Raw genomic sequence first — 17,002 nt, forward strand, 5'->3', positions numbered from 1 at the left:
AAAATGTGTCAAACAATGTAAACAATCTAAATGCTATAATGAAACGTGCTTGAAACAGCAAATAAAGTTAAAAAAAATTTGGTAAAAAGGACTAAAACCAGAGTTTTCTAAAGTTGAAGGACTAAATTATACCTTAGTTTGAAAGAGGGACTAAAACCAAAATCGCCCCAAGTATAGGGACTAAAAACATATTTAACCCAAATACTTTTTGTAATTATAAAGAGAACTAAAAGAAGAATAAAAGTGGATATATTATCTGGTTGTATGAATTTATTGAAGTTTCAATTAAACTTATTATACTCTTCTAATTTTGGGGAATTTGGTTATGAAGTTAAAAAGACCAAACAAAAATATTGAGACTTAATACATAAAGTGATTAAATTTGTTTATGTTGGTTGACATTTAGGGTACGGTTGGTCACTTTCCTTCTAATTATAGATTAAGTTAACAAATTAGAGATGATATTATTTACTTTGATTTAATATGATTTTTTAAAATGATTTTTCCAACACTTCTAATAATCTCAATCGAGATTAAGAATAATTTAAGTTTATTTTTAACTCTCTGAAACATTTTTTAAAAACATAATCGAGCTTCTAAATTTAAAACAAATAATATGCAGTTATTATTGAAAACCTTGTTCCTTTATTCTTCAACCCAAAGTGAAAATAATTTCAAAGAAAAATGTAATGGAATGATGATAGGGTTAAATATGTTTTTAGTCCCTGTACTTTGGGACGATTTTGGTTTTAGTTCCTCTTTTAAGGTACAATTTAGTCCTTCAACTTTAGAAAACTCTGGTTTTAGTCCTTTTTACCAAATTTTTTTAACTTTATTTGTTGTTTCAAGTACGTTTCATTATAGCATTTGGATTGTTTACACTATTTGACACATTTTTGCTTCAATGTTAATGAAACGTGCTTGAAACAACAAATAAAGTTAAAAAAAATTGGTAAAAATAACTAAAACTAGAGTTTTTTAAAGTTGAAGGACTAAATTGTACCTTAGTTTAAAAGAGGAATTAAAACCAAAATCGACCCAAAGTATAGAAACTACAAACATATTTAACACACAATGATATCTTTAATATAAATTATTTTTCAACTTTATTTGTTAATCTTTTCAAAAGTGATATATCATAACATATTAGCAGTTAAACAATATGAACTATTTTTAAATTATGTATATAGTGTTCGAATCAAGTGATATTGAAAGAAAAAATCGGTTAAAAAGTAGTTAAAAAATAGTGTGTGAACATAATTAGTTGAAAATTGTAATTTGAGGATGATAGCGTTGGTAGTTGGAAGGAAGTTGCAGGTTAGCAGTGATGTGACAGATGATGATGATGGTGGAAGAGTAAACCGTGAAAGCTCCGCCACTGATGGCGCTATTCCTTGACTCTTCATCAAACTTATTTCCTTCACAATGAATCATCAATCAAACAATATTAATTATTTTTCAACGATAAACACTTGAAAACAAACTACTTTTCAAATAACAGACATATTGCTTAAATTCATATACATTTATTTTTATAGATTTTAATTTTAATTAATATAAAACAAGGATGAAAGAAAAATGAAAAGTTTGAAAACAGTTAAAGTAGTCTTCTTTTGATGATCCCCCGACTCGTAATTCACGTTGAGAATTCCACGTACTCCTTTCCGTCCTATTAAAAAAATCCGATAATTCCGGCACAAAACCCACTATAAAATGCACCACCCATAAACCCTCACAACAACATTATTCCTCCAATCCAACCACATATAGATATTTTCAATTTTCAATTTTCTGCCTTAACCTATAATGGCCTCTAACTTCACCTTCACGACTTTCATGATATTTGCCCTTGCATTTTCTCTCACCCTGCAAGCCACTCTTGGTAAGTAAGACAAACATTAAAAACCGATATTTGTATTATATTATATTGTTCTTGAGCTGAGAATCCATGATGTTGTAATGGAAAAATGCAGGTGAGATAGAATGCGAGAATCTGAGCCAGGAGACGTGCTCGTTCGCTGTGTCATCTGCTAGTAAACGATGTGTGTTGGAGAAGCGCGTGAAGAGGAGTGGTGAGGAGGCATACACATGCAAAACATCAGAGATTGAAGCTGAGAATGTGAAGGATCACATCGAAACAGAGCAATGCATAAAGGCTTGTGGATTGGACAGAAAATCCCTTGGAATCTCATCAGATTCTCTTCTCGAGTCTACCTTCACACACAAGCTCTGTTCCCCTCACTGCTACCAAAGCTGTCCCAACGTTGTTGACTTATACTTCAATCTTGCAGCTGGTGAAGGTACACAAACACTTAACATTATTTTATAAGTTCCGTAGATTGTTATGGTCAGAAAATTAATGTCTGAGGTTGATGAAATTCATGTTGCAGGTGTGTTTCTTCCCAAGTTGTGTGAGGTACAAGGTGTGAATGCTCGTCGAGGAATGGCTGAACTCAGAAGCTCTGGCATTGTGGCACCAGGACCTGTGCACTCTCTGCAGTTCGGTAATATTGAACCCGCGGTTTCCCCATCACCAAACTAAAAACTGTGATTTCTTGGAACACGCAAGAGAAATCGAGAGTATAGCAATTAAGCATTGTAGCATATGAATTGAGAATATCACGCTATGTTTTGGTTGTAATAAGGAAGTTGCACCTAAATATGTACTCTAATGTAAGACGCTCCCTACATGGTTGGTTCCTGGTAACCACGTGTGGTTGGAAGCGGACATGGATCTCTGTATTAATAAGGTGTAACTTTCACTATATTATAAATTATTCATATAAATTATACCGATTTCTAAATGAGAATTAGATAAAAAAAAGGGTTTTGAAACGATTATAAATAGAAAAGGGATGTGATTATGTCATGTTGTGTTTTTGCAATTTTCAAAAACTTTTATTACAGATTTTTTATTGGGTGTAGGAAGCAACAACCTTAAAGAATTGAAGGTTACAGCTTAAAATTTTTAAAGGAGTTTTTGAAAAGGTCACATATAAATCTCCTTGCATCCAATTGGGCATTTCATTTGTTTCAGGCCCGTCAGTGAAAGCCCTGATTAATCGAACTCATATATACATGACTAGTTCATTATCATTATCGTATTTTCTTATGTTGACCGTAATATAACTTTTAATATTCTTATAAATAATTCTTATAATCACTTGTTTTTTCTGCTACGACCACTATCTTTTTTCATTTAAATTTATTAAAAAAATTATGTAGCATTTTTAACAAATTTTAAAAGATATTGAGTTGATGCGTTTGATTGAAATGAAAAAGATGATAAAACTAATATAACTTGTTTATTTGATGAAAAAGTAGAGAATGTTTAGTTTCGTTTTCAAATGGTAAAGTTGCATCTCAGATATTTTTTATTTCTTTATTTTTAAAACTTATTTTCAGCCATCCAATGATTCATCTTTTATACTGAAAAGAGTAGCCAAACGAATTTATTAGTATTTTTAGTTTTATTTAGGGAGGAATTTCATAGGTGTGGATTCTTTTTAAATTTAAATAAAAAAATGTTTCTCTTCTCTTTGAAGCAAATGGTAAAAATAAGGTACTTCCTCTCTCTTTCCTCGTTGGTGCTTCTGTTATTTTCCTTTATATTCATTCCAACGATGCATAGATTCCTTCCTAGCCCAACCAATCATATTAGAGCCCAAAAGCTAATATTCATATTCATTTATATCTTCTACTTGTTTATTTTCTTTTTCCTTCAATAATTACATAGAAGAAAGAAAAAGATTAATATTCCCTTTTGATATATCAAACAGAAAGATATACATATACTACTCCAAAGGTACGTTTCCGGATGGAACACATTTTCTATAAAATTAGTATTTGTTATCGTGTGATGTTGGATATTTTTTTAATTATGTTTAATGTTTAATAATAAAAGTAAATTTTATAGAGTTGATTAATTTTATATCTTATGTTTTAAATAAAAATAATAATTAAATTAATAAATAATAATAAATTATCAAAATATTGTGTATATATTAATTTAAATTATTATTAAATATTTTTTTATAATGATTAGATATGATAAATGTATTAAGTTTGAAATAGATTAAATAAATAAATAATTTTGTGTAAAAATAATTATAATAAATAATTAAACTTTTATTCTTATAAATGATTTAATTTCTTAAATCAATAGTAAGAAATAACGTACAAAAACTAATATAATAAATGATAATTTTAAATATTTTATTTGAATTGTATAACTTCGATTTAAATCAATTGTGGATAACTTGTAAGTATTTATAAAGTTTATGAATTTTTATTTCCTCCATAAATAATTGTAGATTTAGATTTAAAAAAAATGAATGATAAATAAATAAATATTTTATAAATACAACAAAAATTATACTGAATATGTGTTACCATATGTTACATATTTTTGTTTTTAAAGAATTTTTTTTAAATAAGTTATGTCTATAATTTTAGATTAATGATGAAATAAATATTAATATAGATGGAATTTGTTATAGATGCGTATACTTTAATTTTATTATAATTAAGTTTATGTCATTGTATTTCACTTATGACATGTCCATTACATTTCTCATAAGTTTCCTTTTATCCATTATAATAATAATTATTTTTATTAGAAAAATGTTATAAATCAACTTATTATAACATATAAATTATACACATCATAATAGCTCATCGTTTCATCTTTTTAGTGTTAGCTGGAAGCTGAAACTCTCATGACTAAATAATGATTCCTCCAATAACCATGCTTTATGATTGTTGAATTTCATTAATATTATTAATAGGGTTAAATATGTTTTTAGTCTTTTACTTTGAGACGGTTTTGGTTTTCGTCCATTTTTAAACTATGATACAATTTAGTCTTTCAACTTTAGAAAACTCTAGTTTTAGTGCTTTTTACCAAATTTTTTAAACTTTATTTGTTGTTCCAATCACGTTTCTCAATTAACATTGAAACAAAAATGTGTCAAACAGTGTAAACAATCCAAATGCTATAATAAAACGTGTTTGAAACAACAAATAAAGTTAAAAAAATTTGGTAAAAAGGACTAAAACCAGAATTTTCTAAAGTTGAAGGACTAAATTGTACTATAATTTAAAAATGGACTAAAACCAAAATCGCTTCAAAGGGACTAAAAACATATTTAACCCTTGTTAATATTATGCATGCATGCATAGTATCATGTAATAATTACATTAAACATAATTAAAATATATAATAATATATTGTTTTATGATAATACAGTAATATCAATTTACGGAGATAGTGAACAATAAAAGACATTATATAAAAATTTACTTTTTTGTGTAACAGAATAAAAGAATTATTTTCTAGAATAGAATATTTGTCCTATAATAAACTTAAGTATGGAATAAGAACTCTTCATGTTTACGAAACGGTAAGTCTTCTACCACATGGCATCATCAGTTATATATATATATGTATCACACTATCACATTTCCAATGCCTATCTGTCCTGTCATAACCACACCACAATGCAGGCTCCAACAACACTCACCGGATTGCTCCACCGCGTCGCCGGAATATTCCCTTCCCACCATGCCGTCTCTGTCTCGGGCAAATTCCAACTCACACACTCCCGCCTCCACCACCTTGTCGAACGCGCTGCCGCACGCCTCCTCTTCGCCGGCATCAAACCCGGCGATGTCATCGCACTCACCTTCCCCAACACCGTCGAGGTCCTCTCCTCCCTCACTGTTTCATTGCGAACACAAAAAAAACAACAACTATTTGATCTTTCATTTATTTACTATTATTATTTCGATATCCTTTTTTAATATTTTCAGTTTATTATAACGTTTCTGGCCGTTATTCGAGCGCGAGCCACGGCGGCGCCGTTGAACTCGGCTTACACGGCGGAAGAGTTCGAGTTTTATTTATCCGACTCAGAGTCAAAGCTGTTAATAACATCAAAAGAAGGGAACGAACCGGCTCAAGCCGCGGCTTCCAAGCTTAGCATTCCGGTATCAACAGCTTCGCTCGACGAAGCAGAAGCCGAAGAGCTCAGTCTCTCCCTGAGTTACACCGAGTCACTGACCGCCTCGATTTCCGAACTCGTTAACGACGAGTCCGACGTGGCATTGTTCCTCCACACTTCCGGCACCACGAGCCGCCCCAAGGGCGTACCATTGACGCAGAACAACTTGGCCTCATCGGTGGAGAACATCAAATCCGTGTACAAACTCACTGAGTCTGACTCGACCGTCATCGTTCTCCCATTGTTCCACGTCCACGGGTTAATCGCCGCGTTGCTGAGTTCACTAGCCGCCGGAGCCTCCGTGACGCTCCCGGCGGCGGGGAGGTTCTCCGCCTCCTCGTTTTGGAGCGACATGTTGACGTACAACGCCACGTGGTACACCGCGGTTCCTACGGTACACCAAATATTGTTGGAGCGTCATTTGAAAACCCCGGAACCGGTTTACCCGAAGCTCCGGTTTATTCGGAGCTGTAGTGCCTCGCTTGCACCGGTTATATTGGAGCGGTTGGAGGAAGCGTTTGGGGCACCGGTTTTGGAGGCTTATGCTATGACGGAAGCGTCGCATTTAATGTCGACAAATCCATTACCCGAAGATGGGCCTCATCGGGCCGGGTCCGTTGGAAAGGCCGTGGGCCAGGAAATGGCAATATTAGACGAGAAGGGTGAGATTCTAAAGAATGATGTGAAGGGTGAGGTTTGTATTAGGGGACCCAATGTTACGAAAGGGTATAAAAATAACCCTGATGCCAATATTTCTGCCTTTGAATACGGGTGGTTCCACACTGGTGATATCGGGTTTTTTGATTCGGATGGGTATTTGCATCTGGTGGGTCGGATCAAGGAGCTTATTAACCGTGGAGGTATATATTTATACTTTTAATACAACAATTATATTTTAATAACTTTTTTTCAATAATTTTTTTATTTTTTTATAACAGAACACATATCATCATTTTATTAGTCTATTTGAATTTATTTTAAAAAGATATTTGAACACAAATTGTCACGTATGTGTTGTTAAAATATTTTAAAAAAAACGTATTGTTAATATGGAAATGTATGAGTTTTATGCATTTTTTACATGGAAATGATTTGTTTTGAAGGGGAGAAAATATCACCAATAGAGGTGGATGCTGTCCTTCTATCTCATCCAGAAATCGCCCAAGCAGTTGCATTCGGAGTTCCAGATGATAAATATGGCGAAGAGGTATGTGTTTTTATAAAATTAAAGTATATTTAAAGTAAATTTGTGTTGAATGTAAGATTTAAACAGATAAAGTGTGCGATAATCCGAAAAGAAGGATCAAAGATAGATGAGGCAGAGGTGCAGAGATTTAGCAAGAAGAATCTTGCAAGCTTCAAAGTCCCTAAAGAGGTCTTCATCACTGATTCTTTACCAAAGACCGCCACTGGCAAGATTCTGAGGCGTCTTGTAGCACAACACTTCATTTCTCAAACTTAAGCTCTGCACCCCAATCATTGTATTAGCTTATGCCCAACTTCCAAATTTCCTTTCATATTTCTTCTCTTTCGTTTGCCCTTTCTCTTAAAAGGGCAAACTCTAACATCACTCAAAAATTAATCAATTAAACATTTTTAAAATCTACTTTCTTTTGTATACAAATCCAATTACTGACAAAATATTTATGGGTCACTAATAAGATACAATTTTTTAATCAAAACTTTAAATTAATATATTTATGCCATTTGTTCATTTAAACAATCAATACGTCTCTAACTATCTCTTCATAAACGACAAAGTAAACCAGAATTTAAAGGAAATGGATTTAAATATTTTAAACCTAATTTTCTTTCTGCCAAAACTATGAAAACTTATCGTGTTTTCTTGTACAATTTTATTTTTTTAATGTTTTTAAAATAAATTATATATTAAAGTATTGGTTATATTTTAAGTGAACTGGTTTTTATACAAATTAAGACGCAATCACATTTCAAGTATTGATAAATTTTATTGGCTTTGTCAAAATACTATTTGTTCACTCTATAATTCATTATACAATTCTTTGTTCACAAAGCTCTTGTGACTTTTTTTATGATTTGAGATCTTTCATCGCTGTAGATTTTTTTTTTTAATTGAGAAATATGTCAATAAATTCTGAGTTATTGACAATTAATGAAAAAGTAAAGAATTTTATTTGTATTTTGAGCCTTTATTTAATCCATTTTAGTATTGACCTATTTTTATAGATGAATGATAAAAATCATCCATATCTTCATATCTTTATATTTAATGGGTATATATTTATTTTTAGTTTTTTCATTTTCATCCAGGATAACTGGTATATTGTACTCTGGCTCATACTATTTTTGTAAAATGTTTTAATATCAATTAATTATTTAAATAAAAGAAAATAAAAATCACATAAAAAGAAACGTCATATTATCATCGAATATTATATGGTATAAACGAAGAGTGTATAAAAAATATTAAAAAGAAGTAAAAATAATCATATTTGTGTCTTAAAAATATTTGATACACAATTAAAAAAATTACACAAGAAAAAAAATGTGATAAGTTGGATTGTTGAAAGATAATGAACATTAGAAGAAAATAAGATCTAAACAAAGCAAAGATTAAATATAAAAAAAAAAAAGTTTTTATATTACTTTATAAACGAATGATTTATAGGATTGAAACGAAACATAAATCTCTATTTAATTTGTTGAAATTGATAATAAATCATTTAAAATAATCACATGAAAGATATATCTCTATATACGCGTCTATCATGCCAAATTAAGAAACTCAAGTATTATTCATACTTATATATGTATCCAACCAATGTAGAAATTTTCCGTTAAAACATCAATTTGAACAATATTCATGTGATAAAGTTCATTTGTTTCTTAGTTATAATTATAATAATTTGTAATTGTTAAAAATAGACTACAAAACTATACAATATATATGAATTTGTAATTAATTATTTGCTTACATTATAGAAAGAATTGTTAAAAGGGATTGAAAAGAACGACTCACACAATTTCGTCTTCTATCTCATTTACTGTATTACAATTTACAAACAAACAACAACCTATACTGCCGGCCTGAACTGTGGTTAAATTAATCCACACAAAAGTTATAATCTTTACGATCATAGGCACTAAAAACTCCATTTTTAAATTCATCAAGAAAATAACTCCATAGAAGAGAATGTAATCTTCTGGCTATTTTAATAAGAGAAGTTAATATGCATGAATTCTCGTCAAGTCAAGTTAAATACAGTAAATCCATTTCCAAGTTATTTTTCTGTATTTACATCTGAAATAAGCATTGAAACTTACTAAACTAAACATGTGGCTATGTTACATCAATTATAGTGAATAATAGAATATTAACATAGTAGTAAACAGCATATGTATACCCGTGATAACTAGCTGTTCGGGTGACTAAGAATATGTGCCTACATTTATTGTCCATGGTAAATTTGCGACATTTTTCATTGTTTTATTCCTATCTCCATCTAACTTCTACGTTTTAATTCTAACATTTGAAACCTCTTTTAGTGCCCCAATAAAATTTGAGAGTTTATACAAACTCACAAGAGTAGAATAAACTCGAATCATGAACTTATAAAAGTTTAGTTCAGATAAAAAAAAGTATATAAATAATATCTTAATTCAAATAAATCTACAAAATTATATATCTTTAAATAAATAAAATTTACAATTATATTGTTAATAAAAATAAATATTATAAAAAATAAATACTTTAATTATTATCATTAATTATAATACATTTCATTAAATATATAATTTTCAAACTCACATAATCTTTTTAAACTCACGATTCTATACAATCTTACCGATTTCACCATTTGATTCTATCAAATTTAGCAAAAAACAAATTTATTTTCAAATTAATTCGGAAACCATGTTTGAAAACGTAAACTTGTACAAATTAACTCGAGAGTTTGATAACCATGACCTCAAAACTTGGATCCCCGCACAATAACCAAAATCCAAAGCAAACTTTATTTAAAAAATGTAAATTTTAAATCTTTTAATTAACATCTTGATTGGACTTTTTGACAATTTAAAAGACTTTTTATAAATAGTCCCGGTGGCTTAACCTTGTTAATAATCGAAGTTACAAAAACAGAGATATCAGTTACAAAAACATACGACTCTAGAATGACTTCAACTACATATACTGCAAACAAAAATGAGCTACCCTTGTAAACCAACAGAAGCTAGAACACATAATGAAGAGAATGCAGCATCTCTTCAACCCCTTTAACTCTGAGCTTCATCTATTTTCTTTTTCCGGTGTTTAATGATATCAATCTGAGCTTGCTTGCGTTTATTAGATATCTGAAAGACATTTTTCATAAAAAAAAAAAGGGTGAGAAAACATAATTGAAAAGACAGACCTTCCAAGTTTACAGATTAAGTTTTTAAACACAATGTCACTTGGCAATGAGGACGTTACATAAGACAGTAATATTATTATACTTGGAAATGAGAACAAAAGTACATTTCACATGCATGAGGTAAAATGAAAATCACCTGCATGGCTTCCAAGAGCTTCCTCTTTTTACGGGACATCATAATTTTACCCATGTCATCACCAGGATTTTCCTCAACATTGGTAGCTGATACTCCAGTCTGCACCGCTTCAGAAGTTTCTTTAGAACCTGCTGAAGTGAATGTAACACCTTTAAGTTCTTTTTTCAAATCATCGTGGTATTGCCGCTCCAGAATCATCATCTGCATTGCATTCATTCAAATTTGAAATACTTCAGTGTCATCAGTAAACTAAAAAGGACCACCTCCACTCATGCCATTGTTATGATACCATGCAACCCTTTTTTTCTCAGAACATGCATACCTTTTGCTTTCTTTGAGCTGCTTCATTAGCCTCCGCTCGGCCAATAATACCTTCAACCAGAAGATTTTGAGGATCTTCCAGATCTTCATTCCCAACACCCGGAAGTGGAACGACTTCCTTTCTAGCAGCAGCTTGCAACTGTTTAATGGTTTTTGCATAATCTGGAATGTATGCTCCTTCTTCATCATAATTAATAAAAGGTGACAAGTGTGGTGGAGGAATCCTGTTAACAAAAGAAACATATTAGCCATGAAAGTTAAAAAAACAAAATAGGATTTCTTTAGCATACATATAGTTTTCTTTAAATTTAACACACGTTTGTAGAAGTGTGTGAAATTTTCTAAACTGTTCCCTTGGGTTAATGTGTGGAACTAATTTTATATTTTGCATAAACCCAGCAGATATGGCCTTGCGGCTTCAATATTAATTAATTTGGACTCATATCAAATGAGAATTAATTTTACAAAAACTACAAAAAAACAGCCCTATCATTTTAATACAACTCACTCTTTCATTGAATACAATAAGTTATTTATCCAAGTTCCGACATCACATCAAATAAGAATTAACATAATAGATCACTTGTCTAACTTAATATTAACACTTTCTTTTGGTAATAAAAAAAAAACACTACATAGCTAAGCTAAGCCCAACTTCCGACTAAAAGCAATCAGCGCTTGATCGGACAATTCTTGCTAAAATGATCCCATATCTGATTTGTAGACACCCACCCAGGAAGAACATTAGTCAGAGAGTTATCATCCTGAGAAATATGCATCAAAGTACAACTCTAGTCTCTAAACATGAGATCTTTGACACTTAATTTTCTACTTAAGCAAAATATAAGTCAAATAATAAACATAATACTAGCATATAGACACTCCAACAAGCTATAAAATTCATTTTTCATCATATTCCTAGTAAATAAAGGCTAAATTACAATCCTACCCATAATTTCTTCTAGCAGAAGAGTAATTTCGAAACTTCAATGCAACTATTCACTCCTAATTATGTTAGGACTCATCTATTTACAGAGAGCAAAACACTAAAATTTGCATGATGCACGAGGTTTATGGCAGAACATAGGGAGTGTGCCTGCACATTAGAAAGACGCCTATGTGGTTTCTATCTTTTTCAAATTTAGATAAACATTTTAATTAGTATCAAATTCATCAGACAAAATTAATAGATGAATGCCTTATAGATAGACATTCCGCAGAAAGATATCATGAGCCCTTGCAGACAAACTAAATTTACGGAAACTGATAAAATAGCACATTTTTACCAAGACCACTACTACAAACAATAAGGGTTCTACAATGGACCCAAAAAAAATAAGATGCATAGATTATGCAACTTCTATTACTGAAGCATAAAGACACAGAAACTAGTTTTCTGATGGGTAATAATAGTTTTATAAGAAACAAATATGGATTAGAAGAAATTACCTTCCCACCAAATAATTATCAGTTGGCAAAATAATCCGTGCATTCACACAGTCAAATACCCACTGTGGTTGAACGTAATCTCTTGAGAGGAACCTATGTCCTTGTGCTTCCCTGTCAACAATCTAAACATATGAAAGTAGTAGCTTAGCAAACCTAAAATGAGAAAGTCAATAGATGTAAAATAAACAGACACCTAAAGATGGCATGCTTAGTCACAAACCTGATGAGTGATGCTCTGATCAGATTCCCCAAAGGGTGCCCCTTCTCCCTCCCAAGAAACTATGCCCCCAAAAGCAGGAATAACAAAAAGCAATGATTCCCTTGGTACCTGAATAATTAGACCAAAAAAAATGCAGGCAACGTCAAAATCAAACAACCACAAGGAAACTTCCAAAAACTCAAACCAAAAGTTAAAAAACAAGCCATCTCGAACCAAAGTTGAATACGATGTATTGTGCTATATGCATATACACGGATCATATGAGATCAATCTAAACAATATCACAATAAGCAGAAATATTATATAAATTGTCCACGAAGCAACACAGCACACAAATTTACAATTTAAATCATAACATATGCCGAAGTATTTGAGAAATAGCTCCTTTGTTTCCTGCAAAAGTAAAGCCATTAATTTAAGAGAACTTTTCTTTTGGTAAGTTTAGGAGACAGGAAACGCTTTAACAAGGGTTTACAATGGGTACCAACATAAAACTTTCCTCCACCGGAAGTCCACAAGAACCAAACCAAAGACCTTGAGAACAATATTTCAATCTTAAAGATTGAGGCAGTTTGAGCCAACAACCTTTACTATCCTATTAAAGACGATATTTACCCATCATCCACTTGCATCTAACAAAAAAAAAAATATCAATTTTAAGACAAACTTCTACATAATCAGGCAATATTCCCCAACTGTTTTACTCAAAAGTGAATATATGCATGTGTGTGTCTAAATGTGATTCAGTAGTACTATGAGCACAAATTCCCAGCTATTGACCGAATGTACATTTAAATAGTGGTGCAAAAAACATCAAAAGATCTTACCTCCCTGCTTAGGAAGAATTTCACATTTTTAAAGAGATTTTTACATTCTTTTGTATCAAGATCCTCGTCATCTTCACCAGTAACTTCCTCAACAAGGTGCATTAGTGCACCAGGTTCATTAGAAGGAAGTTGATGCTGAAGTTGTGCAAGTCTTAGTTCCGATGTTTCATTTCCAGACTCTGCCTCTCTTTGCTTGGTCTCCAATTGCTCTGATTCAACTTGAGAAGTTTCAGAATTCACTACAGAAAGTCCAGTATTGGTACTGACATACCTTGACAGAGCATATAGATCTGCATGATTTGAAGAGAAATGTAATTACCAGATACAAGTAATTTCCATAATTCCATTTAAGTTGAGAAAAATGGTACCTGCAGCCAGAGCTTCCAGCCGAGGATCAAGTATTGGTGGATACTTCAAATTTATAGAATGATAGAGGCGAAAATTGACAAAACTAAGAAGAGGCTGCATCAATATATAAGATTAAGAAATTAATCAAAGCCAGTATACCAAATATAAGGATAAATATAAAGGATCAGAAGCATGTCCAGATAGCTAAATTAAATTTTGGTTAGGGCATGTTCCTGACTGGCACAACACCAGAGAACTTATCTAAATTAAACATTATATGATTAAATATACAGACCTTTAATCCTGTTAATCAGGATGACTAAGGCCGACAACTTGGAAGAAAAAAAAATAAGTAAACAAGAATATATATAACCAACCTCGTATAATTGCAGAAAGTTTAGCATGGTAACGATGTCAACATCATCAGATACAACCTGTTGTAGTGAATGAGGAGTTAACCATGTTATCATCTGACCCTCGACCTCAGCCTGCACAAACAACATAATCAATCCATTACATACAATTAAGATTACTGAACATTAATAAATGTCAAAATCAGTACCTGGTAGTATATGCCTTTCACAGATACAAATGTCTTTCTTAACTTATGAGTCCGAGATATGAATGCTTGCCATTCATGTGCCAATCTGCAAAAACAGTAAACAATGAGAATAAACACAGAAGATAAAAATCACATTGTAAGCATCAAATGCAAGAAAACACCCATGGCCTTTAGCGAATACTATTCCTTGTATCTTAACTGCCTATTTTCAAAGGAAAAATAAATCCACAGGTTGATTTCCTCATTACATATTAATCCCATGCTTTCAATATTCCAAGTATGTACCTTCGACATTTATGGACACACTCCACATCTATTTTTTTACTCTCAGATGCAGGTAATGCTGCAAAAAGGTGCACCATTGTAAGGCAGTCATCCAATTCTCCAAGTGCATCCACAAACCTTGGGTACCTAAAATTCCAACAAAAATTAATTAAGTAGGACATTCATCACCACTTACAATACACAAATTGAAATTAACAAAATCAAACAAACCTCTGCCGTATAATCCTATCTATCTTGGGTTTGGGTGTTTTCTCCCGAAGCCTGTTTGCACGTTCATGGTTCTTCTTTGCCTCCGCTTTCTTTATTTTTCTCTCATGCACTCTTATAGCTCTATGAATTTCAACCAAAGGTTCGTGATGGAGGAAGGAAATATCCTTCACATGGTAATAAGTCTGATGAGTTCCCTTGAACTTTTTCTTAGGTTCGCGGGGAGTTACACCTTTCAAAATACACAGTTTCCTAAAATTCACAGAAACCAGTATAAGAATCAAAATCTTAATCAAATCTTTTGCAAAATGTTTCAGTCCCTAAAGATGCAAATTCCAATGATATCAGATCAGTAACGATAGAAGATATAAATGATTCAGCCATGTAATTTTCATCCCAAAGGCACCCTCCTTCTCCTCTAAACCATTAAAGGATAAAGTTGATCCAACAAGAGCACCTTAAACTAATGTAGACATGAGCGTGTTTTCCTTTCTGTATAGTACCTGAAAAGGGGTAGACTGATTTGAAGCTGCTTGAGTGCCTGTGACCTAATGACAAACTTAGCAGCGTTTCCTTCCTTTTTCTTCCCCTACAACAAAACAACAGCAATAAGCTCTTTAAAATAATAACAACAAGGATGTTAATTTCAAGGTATCTGAAAGGATTCGCGGGGAAAAAAACTTGGGAATATCACATCCTTGAGTTGGGTACAGCTTTTGAATAACATTTTCATGAATTGTTGACTCTTGAAAATATGAAATGTTCATGATTCCCTTCTTATTCTTATGGAAAAATGGTATATGTATTATATTTTTCAGGGAATGAAAGTTATTTTGTACAGAAACTATATATTACCACTCATTCGTAGAAATATGACTCCTTATGTTACACCTTGAAACAAAGGTCTCTCTTAACCAGGAAAATTTTATTTTTTTACACAAATTGGTTACTGTAAATGAATGGCTACAACTAAAATATTACGGATTTCAAATTCACTCATACTCAACCAACAATCACTACATCGATACCATCGAAAAAGAAGACAAAAACACAAGCCATGAATCAAATTATGAAGCAAACTACGAAAGTTTACATAAAAGGTAAAAGAACGCATTTGATGAAGGCGCAAACAAAGAGAGAAGGCGAAAAGCGCAAGCACTACTCACCGGGGGTCTGTAGTGCTTCACCATTGTCGCAGCTGCTGCAGTTGTGTTGTGGGAGGAGCTGATGCCGCACACAATCTTAAGAGTTAGGGTTTAACGAATAAATATATGAAATATACAAATATAATATAATTATAACTTTAAATAAATATTTGTTTCTCGCATATATTTTATTGTAATTAAATTCTATAAAAAATACTTATTTGTTAGCATATAAAATAAAATTTAGGTTTATGAATAAAGATTTATATTTTGATATTAGAATCCTTTAATTGTTAATAATTTAATTAGAAGTGTAAAAATTATTCTAAGAAATAAACCGCGAACAATTTAAAAATAAATATATAAGTAAAGATAAAAAAAAAAGGTGATTTTGTCATTATTATTTTTTTAATATTATTGTTTATCAACCTTTTTCCATAAAATCTTTTATGAAGAAAAAATAGAAGACTAAACGAGTTAAAATAAAAAAATTAGAAAAATTACACAAAACGTTTTTTACAAATTAAATTTATTTAATTTTTTTTCCTCTGCCAAAGTTTGTATGTACAAGCGGCTAAATCAAGACAGGTATTAAGCCATGGACAAAATATTATGTTTACCGAATAAAATTGCAGTTAAAAACTAGTCATCAAAAATTAGGTAATTCTACATTAAATTTGAGTAATATACCGGTTTTTATTCACAAGTGAACTTCTTGTTTTTTAAATGAATTTAAAAATTATCTAACTTTAATTTAATCATTCAAATTATTTTAATAAATTTTTAAAAACTTAATTTATTATTTCAATCAATATTTTGTAATAAAAATATTTCAAATCCTTTTTTAGAAAAAATGTATTCTTTAAATTATTGATCCAACCGAAATATAAATTTACTTTTTTTTCAAATTTGAAATTAATATCAATTAACTACAAGAATATTTGTCATACTACATAAAAATATAGTTGAATTCAGATAAAAATAAAAACAAATGTTAATAAACTAGTTAATAACTAACAACTTTTAAATTGTAAGTTTTGAACCAATAAATTAATTTGTTAAATTAAAAGTTTTTGATAAAATTAATTTACAAACTAGATCATAAA

General features: G+C 31.1%; 3 protein-coding genes across 3 annotated transcripts; 2 read left to right on the forward strand and 1 right to left on the reverse strand.

Annotated features, from left to right (window-relative positions):
• Positions 1-1,731: 1,731 nt before the first annotated feature.
• Positions 1,732-2,790, forward strand: LOC106771486. Its single transcript, XM_014657478.2, has 3 exons — positions 1,732-1,882; positions 1,974-2,300; positions 2,391-2,790. Exons 1-3 carry the CDS (start codon positions 1,807-1,809, stop codon positions 2,540-2,542), a joined length of 555 nt encoding a protein of 184 aa, XP_014512964.1. The 5' UTR covers positions 1,732-1,806; the 3' UTR covers positions 2,543-2,790.
• A 2,671-nt stretch (positions 2,791-5,461) lies between these two features.
• Positions 5,462-7,519, forward strand: LOC106770902 (oxalate--CoA ligase). The gene is made up of 4 exons (XM_014656747.2): positions 5,462-5,703; positions 5,812-6,862; positions 7,106-7,209; positions 7,276-7,519. Exons 1-4 carry the CDS (start codon positions 5,500-5,502, stop codon positions 7,462-7,464), a joined length of 1,548 nt encoding a protein of 515 aa, XP_014512233.1. The 5' UTR covers positions 5,462-5,499; the 3' UTR covers positions 7,465-7,519.
• Positions 7,520-10,048: 2,529 nt separating this feature from the next.
• Positions 10,049-16,029, reverse strand: LOC106771871 (pescadillo homolog). Its single transcript, XM_014657880.2, has 13 exons — positions 15,918-16,029; positions 15,255-15,340; positions 14,755-15,003; positions 14,545-14,670; positions 14,260-14,344; positions 14,075-14,185; positions 13,718-13,811; positions 13,350-13,639; positions 12,523-12,630; positions 12,303-12,424; positions 10,855-11,077; positions 10,533-10,733; positions 10,049-10,337 (listed from the first exon to the last, which is right to left on the reverse strand). Exons 1-13 carry the CDS (start codon positions 15,939-15,941, stop codon positions 10,260-10,262), a joined length of 1,797 nt encoding a protein of 598 aa, XP_014513366.1. The 5' UTR covers positions 15,942-16,029; the 3' UTR covers positions 10,049-10,259.
• Positions 16,030-17,002: the final 973 nt, after the last annotated feature.

This window comes from Vigna radiata, chromosome 8 (genome assembly GCF_000741045.1).
Source record: "Vigna radiata var. radiata cultivar VC1973A chromosome 8, Vradiata_ver6, whole genome shotgun sequence".
Lineage (NCBI taxonomy): Eukaryota > Viridiplantae > Streptophyta > Magnoliopsida > Fabales > Fabaceae > Vigna > Vigna radiata.